This window comes from Mobula hypostoma, assembly GCF_963921235.1.
Source record: "Mobula hypostoma chromosome 9 unlocalized genomic scaffold, sMobHyp1.1 SUPER_9_unloc_2, whole genome shotgun sequence".
NCBI lineage: Eukaryota > Metazoa > Chordata > Chondrichthyes > Myliobatiformes > Myliobatidae > Mobula > Mobula hypostoma.
Genome location: NW_026948134.1, coordinates 34,836 through 50,037, shown reverse-complemented (window position 1 = coordinate 50,037; position 15,202 = coordinate 34,836). Strand labels below are relative to the sequence as shown.

Below are 15,202 nucleotides of genomic sequence, written 5' to 3'. Positions count from 1 at the left end.
AAAGGCTTAGGAAAATTCACTGGCACAATCTGGCAACAAACAGGTGAAAACACAGGACTGAAACACACTGACAATAAACAGAGAGGCTGATGATAGGTGGAGCACAATGAGACAGAAGCGGCAGCAAAACAGGTAATAATGAGAAGCAGATGAGAGGCGGAATACTCAGTAATACAGGGGCCCGAGTAGAGCAGGAGCAGGGACAGGAGCACATGGGGCATGAAGACAAACGAGCACATGGCAATACACAACCACAGACTGACGGCTAGGGGGAAAACACACAAAGACAAAGTTCAACTGGAGGTACTGACAGGCTTGTAAGGCATGACCTGCCTTTGACAAAACCATGCTGACTATTCCTTGTCATATTATGCTTCTCCAAATGTTCATAAATCCTGCCTCTCAGGATCTTTTCCATCAACTTATCAACCACTGAAGTAAGACTCACTGATCTATAATTTCCTGGGCTATCTCTTCTCCCTTTCTTGAATAATGGAACACTATCTGCAACCCTCCAATCCTCCACAATCTCTGCCATCCCCATTGATGATGCAAAGCTTGTTACCAGAGGCTCAGCAATCTCCTCCCTCACCTCCCACAGTAGCCTGGGGTATATCTCATCTGGTCCCGGAGACTTATCCAACTTGATACTTTCTGAAAGCTCCAGCTCATCCTCTTTCTTCATGTCTATATGCTCAAGCTTTTCAATCTGCTGCAAATCATCCCAACAATCACCAAGATCCTTTTCCATAGTGAATATTGAAGCAAAGTATTCATTAAGTACCTCTGCTATCTCCTCTGGTTCCATACCTACTTTTCCACTGTCACACTTGTTTGGTCCCATTCTCTCATGTCTTATCCTCTTGCTCTTCACATACTTGTAGAATGCCTTGGGGTTTTCCTTAATCCTGCTCACCAAGGCCTTCTCATGGCTCCTTCTGGCACTCCTAATTTCTTTCTTAAACTCCTTCCTGCTAGCCTTATAATCTTCCAGATCTCTATCATTACCTAGTTTTTTGAACTTTTCATAAGCTTTTCTTTTCTTCTTGACTAGATTTACAACAGCCTTTGTACACCACAGTTCCTGTACCCTACCATCCATTCCTTGTCTGATTGGAACGTACCTACGCAGAACGCCACGCAAATATCCCCTGAACATTTGCCACATTTCTGCCGTACATTTCCCTGAGAAAATCTGCTTCTAATTTATGCTTCTAAGTTCCTGCCTGATAGCTTCATATTTCCCTTTACTCCAATTAAACGTTTTCTTAATATGTCTGTTCCTATCCCTCTCCAATGCTGTGGTAAAGGAGATAGAATTGTGATCACTATCTCCAAAATGCTCTCCCACTGACAGACCTGACACCTGACCAGGTTCACTTCCCAATACCAGATCAAGTACAGCCTCTCCTCTTGTAGGCTTATCTACATATTCTGTTAGGAAACCTTCCTGAACACACCTAACAAACTCTACCCCATCTAAACCCCTCACTCTAGGGAGATGCCAATCGATATTTGGGAAATTACTATCTCCCACCATGACTATCCTGTTATTATTACTCCTTTCCAGAATCTGTCTCCCTATCGGCTCCTCGATGTCCCTGTTACTATTGGGTGGTCTATAAAAAACACCCAGTGGAGTTATTGACCCTTTTCCACCCACAGAGTTATTGAACCTTTTTGTTTCTAACTTCCACCCACAGAGACTCAGTAGACAATCCTTCCATGTCTTCCTCCTTTTCTGCAGCCATGACACTACCTCTGATCAGCAGTGCCATGCCCCCACCTCTTTTGCCTCCCTCCCTATTCTTTCTGAAACATCTAAAGTCTGACAGTCCAAGTAACCATTTCTGCCCCTGAGCCATCCAACTCTCTGTAATGGCCACAACATCATAGCTCCAAGTACTGATCCACACTCTAAGCTCATCCACTTTGTTCATGATGCCTCTTCCATTAAAATAGACACATCTCAATCCGTTATCTATCACCTGCCTATCCTCCCTCTCGCACTGTCTCCAAGCTTTCTCTATTTGTGAGTCAACCGCCCCTTCCTCCATCTCTTCAGTTCGGTTCCCACCCCCCAGTGATTCTAGTTTAAACTCTCCCCAGTAGCCTTAGCAAACCTCCCTGCCAAGAGTTTAGTCCCCCTCAGGATCCCAGTGTGATTATGGGAAACAGTGGTGAACAGATCCCCAGTGTGATTACGGAGAGCAGTGGTGAACAGATTCCCAGTGAGATTACAGGGAACAGTGGTGAACAGATTCCCAGTGAGATTATGGAGAACAGTGGTGAACAGATTCCCAGTGAGATTATGGGAAACAGTGGTGAACAGATTCCGAGTGTGATTACGGAGAGCAGTGGTGAACAGATTCCCAGTGAGATTATGGGAAACAGTGGTGAACAGATTCCGAGTGTGATTACGGAGAGCAGTGGTGAACAGATTCGCAGTGAGATTATGGGAAACAATGGTGAATGGATTCCTAGTGAGATTACGGGAAACAGTGGTGAACAGATTCGCAGTGAGATTATGGGAAACAGTGGTGAACAGATTCCGAGTGTGATTACGGAGAGCAGTGGTGAACAGATTCGCAGTGAGAATATGGGAAACAATGGTGAATAGATTCCTAGTGAGATTATGGGAAACAGTGGTGAACAGATTCGCAGTGAGATTATGGGAAACAGTGGTGAATAGATTCCTAGTGAGATTACAGGGAGCAGTGGTGAACAGATTCCCAGTGAGATTATGGGAAACAGTGGTGAACAGATTCGCAGTGAGATTATGGGAAACAGTGGTGAATAGATTCCTAGTGAGATTACTGGGTGCAGTGGTGAACAGATTCCCAGTGAGATTACGGGAACAGTGGTGAACAGATTCCCAGTGAGATTATGGGAAACAGTGGTGAACAGATTCGCAGTGAGATTATGGGAAACAGTGGTGAATAGATTCCTAGTGAGATTACAGGGAGCAGTGGTGAACAGATTCCCAGTGAGATTACGGGAAACAGTGGTGAACAGATTCGCAGTGAGATTATGGGAAACAGTGGTGAACAGACTCCGAATATGATTACGGAGAGCAGTGGTGAACAGATTCGCAGTGAGATTATGGGAAACAATGGTGAATAGATTCCTAGTGAGATTATGGGAAACAGTAGTGAACAGATTCGCAGTGAGATTATGGGAAACAGTGGTGAATAGATCCTAGTGAGATTACAGGGAGCAGCGGTGAACAGATTCCCAGTGAGATTATGGGAAACAGTGGTGAACAGATTCGCAGTGAGATTATGGGAAACAGTGGTGAATAGATTCCTAGTGAGATTACTGGGTGCAGTGGTGAACAGATTCCCAGTGAGATTACGGGAAACAGTGGTGAACAGATTCCCAGTGAGATTATGGGAAACAGTGGTGAACAGATTCGCAGTGAGATTATGGGAAACAATGGTGAATAGATTCCCAGTGAGATTACAGGGAGCAGTGGTGAACAGATTCCGAGTGTGATTACAGTGGTGAGCATGTGAGATAGTGCTTGCTTCCACAGAAAGTTCACCACTGAAAGGAACTTGGAGACAGTCCTTTGGGGATTGCTGCCCACCCTCTAGATGTGGGATAGTCTCTGTGGCAATGAATTCAGTTCTGTGATTCCAGCTCACCTGCAACTGAGTGACAGCTACAAGCATGTTGTGACGAGCCTGCAGTCCAGATGAGCAGGACAAAGAGGAGGGAGTCATGCACTGAGCAAGCCAACGACTGTCTTCCCACATGTATGATACCTGTGTCAGAGAACAGTTAAAAAATCAGCTTTATTTGTCACATGTACGTCGAAACATTGAAACACACAGATTTATACCAATCACCAACACCAGCAAGTGGCCCTACGCTTCCAGCGCCAACACAGTATGTCGACTGGTTAATAACACTAACCTGTACGTCTTTAGAATGTGGGAGGAAACCAGAACATCCAGATAAAGCAAATGAAGAAAAGAAATAGGAGCAGGGGTAGGCCATGGGGAAAAGGCACAGTACAAACACCGTGCAGACAGCCGCCCAATTCTATACTCCGAATGTGATCTTCACTGTACCACCACGTTCCCAGTATTGTGAGCCTTCTCCTGCACCCTGACACCCAGTGATACACCTTGTTGTTGCATATCAGCCACTCAGATGGGGAGACACTGCTGTAGCTGTGTGTGCCGTGTCATAGTGTTCAGTTTGCAACAACCACCTCACCCGTACACCCAACCAGTGTGACACACCAATCACAGTGCACATCTCCACATTATTAGATTAGATTCAACTTCATTGTCATTGTGCCGAGTACAGATACAAAGCCAATGAAATGCAGTTAGCATCTGACCAGAAATGCAAAGAATAGTGTTATTTACAAAATAACTGCGAGTAAAAAGTAAGTGCTACAGTACACAAATATAAAAGTACTGAGACAGCACAATACGGGTGCAATACTGCTTAGCGCTGTGGTGAGAAATTCAGCAGGGTCACAGCCTCAAGGAAGAAGCTCTTCCTGTGCCTGCTGGTGCGGGAGCGGAGGCTCCTGTAGCGCCTACCAGATGGGAGGAGAGTAAAAAGTCCATGGTTAGGGTGAGATGCATCCCTGATAATGCCTTTCGCCCTACCCGGGCAACGCTTATGGTAGATGTTTTCAATGGTGGGCAATTGGGTGCCGATAATCCGCTGGGTAGTTTTCACCACATGCTGGAGTGCTTTGTTGTCCGATATGGGACAATTGCCGTACCACACTGAGATGCAGTTGGTGAGTATGCTCTCAATGGTACAGCAGTAAAAGTCCGTCAGTATCCTGGGACAGAGGTGAGCTTTCTTGATGCTCCACAGGAAATAAAGGCACTGTTGCGCCTTTTTGATCAGGATGGAGGAGTTCAGGGACCAGGTGAGATCCTCGGAAATGTGGACACCAAGGAATTTGAAGCTTGATACACGCTCCACTACAGCTCCGTTGATGTAGATGGGGACATGAGTGTGGCTCCTAGCATGACTGAAGTCCACAATGATCTCCTTGGTCTTCTGGGTGTTAAGGGCCAGGTTGTTCATCAGATACATTTATATGTATTAGGAATCTGCTGTGGTGTGTTGGTCACGGTGCGACAGGCAATAAAAAAACAACATTCAACAATTCTAAAGGATTATATATAAAGGCTTTGTGTGTCAATGCAAGGAGCATTCGTAACAAGGTGGATGAATTAAAAGTGCAGATTGTTATTAATGATTATGATATAGTTGGGATCACAGAGACATGGCTCCAGGGTGACCAAGGATGGGAGCTCAACGTTCAGGGATATTCAATATTCAGGAGGGATAGACATGAAGGAAGGGGAGGTGGGGTGGCGTTGCTGGTTAAAGAAGAGATTAACGCGATAGAAAGGAAGGACATAAGCCGGGAGGATGTGGAATCGATATGGGTAGAGCTGCATAACACTAAGGGGCAGAAGACGCTGGTGGGAGTTGTGTACAGACCACCTAACAGTAGTAGTGAGGTTGGGGATGGTATTAAACAGGAAATTGGAAATGTGTGCAATAAAGGAACAGCAGTCATAATGTGTGACTTCAATCTACATATAGATTGGGTGAACCAAATTCGTAAGGGTGCTGAGGAAGAGGATCTAACGCAAACAACAGGAATTCTGCAGATGCTGGAAATTCAAGCAACACATATAAAAGTTGCTGGTGAACGCAGCAGGCCAGGTAGCATCTCTAGGAAGAGGTACAGTCGACGTTTCAGGCCGAGACCCTTCGTCAGGACTAACTGAAGGAAGAGTGAGTAAGGGATTTGAAAGTTGGAGAAAGTTGAGGAAGAGGATTTCTTGGAATGTATGCGGGATGGTTTTTTGAACCAACATGTCGAGGAACCAACTAGAGAGCAGGCTAATCTAGACTGGGTATTGAGCAATGAGGAAGGGTTAATTAGCAATCTTGTCGTGAGAGGCCCCTTGGGTAAGAGTGACCATAATACGGTGGAATTCTTTATTAAGATGGAGAGTTAATTCAGAAACAAAGGTTCTGAACTTAAAGAAGGGTAACTTTGAAGGTATGAGACGAGAATTAGCTAAGATAGACTGGCAAATGACACTTAAAGGGTTGATGATGGATATGCAATGGCAAGCCTTTAAAGATCGTAAGGATGAACTACAATAATTGTTCATCCCAGTTTGGCAAAAGAATAAATCAAGGAAGGTAGTGCACCCGTGGCTGACAAGAGAAATTAGGGATAGTATCAATTCCAAAGAAGAAGCATACAAATTAGCCAGAAAAAGTGGCTCACCTGAGGACTGGGGGAAATTCAGAGTACAGCAGAGGAGGACAAAGGGCTTAATTAGGAAGGGGAAAAAAGATTATGAGAGAAAACTGGCAGGGAACATAAAAACTGACTGTAAAAGCTTTTATAGATATGTGAAAGGAAAGAGATTGGTTAAGACAAATGTAGGTCCCCTACAGACAGAAACAGATGAATTGATTATGGGGAGCAAGGACATGGCAGACCAATTGTAAAATTACTTTGGTTCTGTCTTCACTAAGGAGGACAAAAATAACCTTCCAGAAATAGTAGGGGACAGAGCGTCCAGTGAGATGGAGGAACTGAGGGAAATACATGTTAGTAGGGAAGTGGTGTTAGGTAAATTGAAGGGATTAAAGGCAAATAAATCCCCAGGGCCAGATGATCTGCATCCCAGAGTGCTTAAGGAAGTAGCCCAAGAAATAGTGGATGCATTAGTGATAATTTTTCAAAACTCTTTAGATTCTGGACTAGTTCCTGAGGATTGGAGGGAGGCTAATGTAACCCCACTTTTTAAAAAAGGAGGGAGAGAGAAACTGGGGAATTATAGACCGGTTAGCCTAACATCGGTGGTGGAGAAAATGCTAGAGTCAGTTATCAAAGATGTGATAACAGCACATTTGGAAAGCGGTGAAATCATCGGATAAAGTCAGCATGGATTTGTGAAAGGAAAATCATGTCTGACGAATCTCATAGATCTTTTTGAGGATGTAACTAGTAGAGTGGAAAGGGGAGAACCAGTGGATGTGGTATATTTGGATTTTCAAAAGGCTTTTGACCAGGTCCCACACAGTAGATTAGTGTGCAAACTTAAAGCATACGGTATTGGGGGTAAGGCATTGATGTGGATAGAGAATTGGTTGGCAGACAGGAAGCAAAGAGTGGGAATAAACGGGACCTTTTCAGAATGGCAGGCAGTGACTAGTGGGGTACCACAAGGCTCAGTGCTGGGACCCCAGTTGTTTACAATATATATTAATGACTTGGATGAGGGAATTAAATGCAGCATCTCCAAGTTTGCGGATGACACGAAGCTGGGCGGCAGTGTTAGCTGTGAGGAGGATGCTAAGAGGATGCAGGGTGACTTGGATAGGTTAGGTGAGTGGGCAAATTCACGGCAGATGCAATTTAATGTGGATAAATGTGAGGTTATCCACTTTGGTGGCAAAAACAGGAAAGTAGATTATTATTTGAATGGTGGCCGATTAGGAAAAGGGGAGGTGCAACGAGACCTGGGTGTCATTATACACCAGTCATTGAAAGTCGGCATGCAGGTACAGCAGGCGGTGAAAAAGGCGAATGGTATGCTGGCATTCATAGCGAGAGGATTCGAGTACAGGAGCAGGGAGGTACTCCTGCAGTTGTACAAGGCCTTAGTGAGACCACACCTGGAGTATTGTGTGCAGTTTTGGTCCCCTAATCTGAGGAAAGACATCCTTGCCATAGAGGGAGTACAAAGAAGGTTCACCAGATTGATTACTGGGATGGCAAGACTTTCATATGATGAAAGACTGGATCGACTAGGCTTATACTTGTTGGAATTTAGAAGATTGAGGGGGGATCTTATTGAAACATATAAAATCCTAAAGGGATTGGACAGGCTAGATAGGAAGATTGTTCCCGATGTTGGGGAGGTCCAGAATGAGGGGTCACAGTTTGAGGATAAAGGGGAAGCCTTTTAGGACCGAGATTCGGAAAAACTTCTTCACACAGAGAGTGGTGAATCTGTGGAATTCTCTGCCACAGGAAACAGTTGAGGCCAGTTGATTGGCTATATTTAAGAGGGAGTTAGATATGGCCCTTGTGGCTAAAGGGATCAGGGGGTATGGAGGGAAGGCTGGTACAGGGTTCTGAGTTGGATGATCAGCCATGATCATACTGAATGGCGGTGCAGGCTCGAAGGACCGAATGGCCTACTCCTTGCTGTAGGAAGTTATTTGCGACTTGTTAAAAACATATTTTTAGTTAAAGCATTGCCCCTGCTCCCTGTTTGCTGGCACATTTCCAAATGCAGGAACTTCAAAGTTTCTCACTGCCATAGCCGATTGTCTGTTGATGACTGGAGCACAATTTCTGTTCGATTCATATTCTAGCCACACACCCAGCCGGCATTTGCTAACTCACCTGGAGAGGCTATGATCAGAAGCCACGTCTCGGTCTCTCCCAGAGAACTTTCTCTCCAAGACTCTGCAGCACACTGAGGCCAGGAACAGTCAGCAGACTCTCTCTCCCCTTACCTTCATGAACCAGAGGAAGTCTTGCATCAGAGAGCTGGAGTATGAATCATCTGCCTTGACCACGGGAACCTGCTCCTCGTGCGTGACAACAACATCATCATCTTTATACAATATGGCAGCCAGATACAAGCCCCTGAGAGAAAGCACAACACCATGGAGCTTAGAAAAATAGAGGGTTATGGGTAACTCCTGGTAATCTCTAAAATAAGTACATGTTCAGCACAGCAGTGTGGGCCGAAGGGCCTGTATTGTGCTGAGGGTTTTCTATGTTTCTACCAGTGCTCAGGAAACAAACAACATGATGAGCTGCACAGTCACAGAGTTCCACAGCTCAGAAACATGACAATACAAATGCTCGAGAAGCAAACAACATAATACAACTCTGTAGCTCAGAAGCAGGCCCTTTGGCCCCACATTCATGCTAACCCCTTTACCCATCTACACTAGTTCCATTTGCCTGCAGGTTAAATGCCACCCAGTAGTCAACAATGCAGGAGTGAAGATCCCTCCAGTACTGGCAGTTAATGAAGAATAATACGACTGAGTAAAATCATCACAGATTTCTAAAGGGGAAATTAGGTTTGACTAATCCATTGGAGTTAGCTGAGGTCATTTCAGTCTGATGGGGAACCTACAGAGGTGGTAAATCAGGATTTCTAAAGGATTTTGATAATGTCTCACACAGCAGGATGGTAAACATTAACTAATAGTGCATGGAATTAGTATGGACTGGGATTTGGTAAATTAAATTGGTTTAATATTAGCACATGTACCAAGATACAGTGAAAAGCCTGCCTTGCATACAGTTCAGGAATATACATAAAATGCTGGAGAAACTCGGCAGTTCAGACAGCATCCACAGAGGGAATAAGCAGTCATCATTTTGGGCTGAGGCCCTTCATCTCCCCCTTCCATCGCGTCACCACCCCCATCAAAGATACAAAAAGTCCAGAAGCATATACAACCAGGCTCAAGAAATACTGTACCTCTACCTCATATTTATATAACTATTTAATAGTTCCCTCTGTGTGTGGGTGGTGTGAACTCAACTTTACAATCTGCCTCATTATGATCTTGCACTTTATTGTTTACCCGCACTACATTTTTTGGAGCTATTGCAGATTATTCTGCATTGTTATTGTTCTACCTCAATGCAGTGTGTAATGATCTGATCTGTGTGAACAGTATGTAAGACAAGCTTTTCACTGTATCTCAGTACATGTGACAATAATAAACCAATTCCAATTCCAATTTCACCACCTTCTCGTCCCTTGCATAATTAAAATATCTCTGAATGTTAACTGCCAAGGCTGTGGTTAGAAGGTAAATGGAGGCACGCCATCGCTAGAGGCTGACTGTGGATGCTGCATCCCAGCAATCTCTGTGATACCCAATATCTTATGGTCTTATAGGTTTTCCCTCGGGGTTTACTTCCTAAGCCTTCCGCATGAGTGTAGCCACAAGGTTTGAGACCAGAGTTTTCCTCTCCTAGATCAGCTGCCAACCACGGCTGATGAGCTCCTCTGTCCCTCTGACAATACCTCTTGCCCATCCTCTGGTTCCCCGCCCCCCTTGTCTTTCTCCCTGGGCCTCCTGTCCCATGACCCTCTCATATCCCTTTTGCCAATCACCTGTCCAGCTCTTGGCTCCATCCCTCCCCCTCCTGTCTTCTCCTATCATTTTGGATCTCCCCCTCCCACTCCCACTTTCAAATCTCTTACTAGCTCTTCCTTCAGTTAGTCCTGACGAAGGGTCTCGGCCTGAAAAGTCGACTGTACCTCTTCCTAGAGATGCTGCCTGGCCGTTCACCAGCAACTTTGATGTGTGTTACCTGCCCAAAGTGACTGGTTTCAAGGTGCTAGACACCACCTTTACCCCTTTTCCTATCAGCAGAAAAGGTTCTTCTGGGCTTCATAGCTAAGCCATACGGGAAGGCCAGGAGCTGGACTTGGTCATCAGAGGCTATTTGAGGCGCACGCCATTGGGAGCATTTAATAGGTAGTGGGAGCCGATCCCTACTACCAACCCCTGCTGGGCAATGACAACCTTCAGGAAGCAATTGTAACCATGTAGGTAAATGGAAAGTGGTCTTTACTGCATGAGCATTTGAAATATTACACGAGCATTTAAACAATTCACTCAGTCTTTTCACAAGATCACAAGACAAAGGAGCAGAAGTAGGCCATTCGGCCCATCGAGTCTGCTCCGCAGCTCCCCCCTGAACTAAACTATTCACCCATCTAGTTCCAATTTCCGGCTTTTTCCCCATATCCCTTGATACCCTGACTAATTAGATACCTGTCAATCTCCTCCTTAAACACCCTCAATGATCGGGCCTCCACAGCTGTATGTGGCAACGAATTCCACAAATCCACGACCCCCTGGCTAAAAAAATTTCTCCTCATCTCTGTTTTAACTGGGTACTCTCTAATTCTAAGACTATGGCCTCTTGTCCTGGACTCACCCACCAAGGGAAACAACCTTTCCACATCTACTCTGTCCAACCCTTTCAACATTCGAAACGTTTCCATGAGATCCCCTCTCATTCTTCTATACTCTAATGAATACAATCCAAGAGCCGACAGACGCTCCTCATACGTTAGCCCCTGCATTCCAGGAATCATCCTCGTAAATCTTCTCTGAACTCTCTCCAACATCAGTATATCCTTTCTAAGATAGGGGGCCCAAAACTGCACACAGTATTCCAAATGAGGTCTCACTAATGCCCCACAGAGCCTCATCAACACCTCCTTACTCTTATACACTATTCCTCTTGAAATGAATGCCAACATAGCATTCGCTTTCCTTACCGCCAATCCAACTTGGTGGTTAACCTTTAGGGTATCCTGCACGAGGACCCCCAAGTCCCTTTGCACTTCCGATTTTTGAATTTTCTCCCCTTCTAAATAATAATCTACCTGATTATTTCTTCTTCCGAAATGTACCACTGTACATTTCTCAACATTGTACCTTATCTGCCATTTCTTTGCCCACTCTCCTAAACTGACTAAGTCTCTCTGCAACCTTTCTGCTTCTTCAACACTTCCTGCTCCTCCACCTATCTTGGTGTCATCCGCAAACTTGGCCACAAAAACATTTAATCCATAATCCAAATCATCGATATACATCGTAAAAAGAAGCGGCCCCAACACCAACCCCTGCGGAGCACCACTAGTAACCGGCAACCAATCAGAATAGGATCCCTTTATTCCCACCCTTTGCTTTCTGCCTATCAGCCAATGCTCCACCCATTCCAATATCTTTCCTGTAATTCCATGGGCTCTCATCTTATTAAGCAGCCTCATACGCGGCACCTTATCGAAGGCCTTTTGAAAATCCAAATACACAACATCCACAGCCTCTCCCTTGTCAATCTTATTCGAGATTACCTCAAAATGTTCCAATAAGTTGGTGAGGCAGGATCTTCCCTTCATGAAACCATGCTGGCTTGGGCCTATCTTGTCATGCACCTCGAGGTATTTCATAACCTCGTCCTTGAGGATTGACTCCAATATCTTTCCAACCACCAATGTCAGACTAATAGGACTGTAATTTTCTTTTTGCTGCCTCCTTCCTTTCTTAAATAGCAGAACTACATTTGCGACCTTCCAGTCCTCCGGAACCATGCCAGAGTCTATTGATTCCTGGAAGATCATTTCCAATGCTTCCACAATCTCCAAAGCCACCTCCTTCAGAACCCTTGGGAGCACCTCATCCGGGCTGGGAGACTTATCTATTCTTAGTCCACTTAGCTTCCCAAGCACTTTCTCTCTAGTTATCTTGACTGTACCTAATTCTATTCCCTGATACCTCTGGCTATCAGGTATATTGCTCATGTCTTCCACTGTGAAGACTGATGCAAAATACTCATTCAGTTCCTCCGCCATCTCTTTGTTACCCATTATAATTTCTCCAGCATCATTTTCAATCAGTCCCGTATCTACCCTTGTCACTCTTTTACTCTTATATATTTAAAAAAACTCTTAGTATCCTTTTTTATGTTAATTACCAACTTCCTTTCATAATTCATCTTTTCTTTCCTAATGACTTTCTTAGTTTCTTTCTGTAAGTTTTTAAAGGTCTTCCAGTCCTCATTTTTCCCACTAATTTTTGCTTCCTTGTACGCCGTTTCTTTTGCTTTTATTTTGCCTTAACCTCTCTTGTTAGCCACATTTGTGCCATTTTTCCATTCATGATTTTCTTTTTTCTTGGAATATATTTTTCCTGCATTTTCCTTATTTCTTGTAGGATTTCCTCAGGATTGGGACATCAGGGACCAGAGGGCACAGATGGAGTGGAGAGAGGGTGGTCAGGGTATGGAACAAGTTGCCAGAGGATGTATTTCAGGCAGGTACATTAACAACATTTAAAAGACTTGGACAGGAACATGGATTGGAAAGATTTCAAGGGATACAGGCCAATCACAGGCAAATGAGATCAGCATCTTGGTCAGCATAAACTGGGCCCTCTTCTGTCTTGTGTGATTCTACCAATCTAATCTACCAGCAGCTGACACCACACTGGGAAAATAGTGCAGAGTCTGATCTTCTATTGAGAAACATTTTAGGAATTCAGGAGTGGTCCACTGGACTCCATTTGTGGTTTAGAAAGGCGAGAGGTGGTCTCACCGAAACAGTGATGATGTGCCTCCTGACTGTGAAAGCGAGAACCAGGAGATACGACGTTAGAGTAAGGGCTTGGCCAATGGAAATGAAGGTGGAATGCCGAGAGCGTAGAGTCTGTGGAAATCTGAACTGTAGCTCCCTCACTGAGTTCTTCCAATTCAGAAAGCTGTACACTTCAGGGTGGTAAGGGAACAGAGGCCAGGAAAGTGGTACTGAGGTCAAAGATCAGCCATGACTTTGGTGAATGCTGGGACAGTTTGAGAGGCTGTATCTCCCCTGTCCCTGACTCCGTGAGATTCAGACTCCTTACCCGGGGATCCAAGGGCCACCTTGATCCTAGATCTGATGTGACTCACCTTTTAAGACTTTTAACAAATTTACTCGTGGGCTGAAACAAGTGCTTGAGACTCTTGGACATCGAGTGTTTCCGTCCTGGGACTTGGACCTTCACGTTTTCTGGAAAATCAAAGCAAACAGGCTTTACCCCCAAGGAACCCTGAGCTCAGCCTGATCTGAGCGCAGGCTTGGCCTGTGTGTACACAGGTCATGGTGTGGGCAGCCCGATCTGAGCGCAGGCTTGGCCTGTGTGTACACAGGTCATGGTGTGGGCAGCCCGATCTGAGCGCAGGCTTGGCCTGTACATACACAGCTGATGACGAGAGGACTGTATCTGCACAATTTGTGGTTTTTTGCATAGTGATTGTCTGTCTGTCCTGTCGGGTGCAGTATTTCTTTGATTCTGTACACAGGTATGGTGTGAGGACACAGTATCACAGCTTCACTGATGACCAGTGTCGTGGAATCGGTCTTCAGCGGGACTCCCTGCTGAAGCTGAAGCTGAACAGTGGCCACACCAGGTGCCTATGTGGCAAGGACATGACCTGTCACCTTGGTCCACAATGTTGTGCCGAACAGCCCTCAGTTCCTTCCTTCCCGCTGGCAAACATTCACAATCAAAAATTATGTGTTAGATGCTGCAAATCTGAAACCATGCTTGAAATAACTGTAAATACACACAGGATGGTTAATGGCATAAAGATGACAAAATCTGCAGATGCTGAACACACAAAAAATGCTGGAGGAACTCAGCAAGCCAGGCAGCAGCAATTGAAAAGAGTAAATAGTCTTCATTTTGGACTGAGACCCTTCAAAAGGATTGGAAAAAAAGATGAGAAGCTGAAGCAAGAAGACAGGGGAGGGGAGGAAGAAGCACAATGTGGTGGGCGATAGGTGAAAACGGGAGGGGGAGGGGTGAAGTGAAGAGCTGGGAAGTTGGTTGCTGAAAGGGTGAAAGAGATACAGAGCTGGAGAAAGGGGAATCTGATAGGAGAAGGTAGAAGACCATGGAAGAAAGGGAAGGGGGAGGAGCACCAGAGAGAGGTGATGGGCAGGTAAGGAGATAAGGTAAGACAGGGAAACAGAAATGGGAATGGTGAAGTGGGGGGGGGGTGGCAATTACCATAAGTTCAAGAAATTGATGTTCATGGCATCAGGTTGGAGGGTTGGAGGCGGTACAGACGGAATATAAAGTGTCGCTCCTCCAACCTGAGCGTGGTCTCATTGTGGCCATGGATCGACATGTTGGAATGGAAATGGGAAGTAGAGTTGAAATGTGTGGCCACCGGAAGATCTGCCTTTTTCTGGTGGGCAGAGCAAAGGTGCTCAGTGAAGAGGTCTCCCAATCTATGGTGAGTTTCACCGATATATGGGAGGCCACACTGGGAGCACCAGATACAGTAGATGACCCTCAACAGACTCACAGGTGAGATGTTGCCTCACCTGGAAGGATGGTTTGGGGTGGTGAATGGTAGTGAGGGAAGAGGTGTGGAGGCAGGCGTGCAACTTGTTCTGCTTGCAAGGATAAGTACTAAGGATATGTTACTTCCACTATCTCCAACGGGATCCCACCACCAAGCACATCTTTCCCTTCCCACACTTACCACTTCCCACACGCGACTCCCTTGTCCATTCATCCATGCCCACTGATTTGTCTCCTGGGATTTTTTGAAGGTGCCTCTATGTTTTGACGGCTAAACTGA

The 15,202-nt window shown here is 45.2% G+C and overlaps 1 protein-coding gene across 1 annotated transcript in view; it reads right to left on the bottom strand.

The window, feature by feature from the left end:
* The window catches only part of LOC134341228 (ankyrin-repeat and fibronectin type III domain-containing 1), a gene marked incomplete at its 5' end in the record, with an annotated part of 187,324 nt that overhangs the window by 143,096 nt on the left and 29,026 nt on the right, over nucleotides 1–15,202 (bottom strand). The window contains 3 exons of the mRNA XM_063039062.1: nucleotides 3,648–3,767; nucleotides 8,539–8,671; nucleotides 13,520–13,619. Coding sequence (XP_062895132.1) covers nucleotides 3,648–3,767; nucleotides 8,539–8,671; nucleotides 13,520–13,619 — 353 coding nt within the window. The remainder of the gene's footprint in view (nucleotides 1–3,647; nucleotides 3,768–8,538; nucleotides 8,672–13,519; nucleotides 13,620–15,202) is intronic.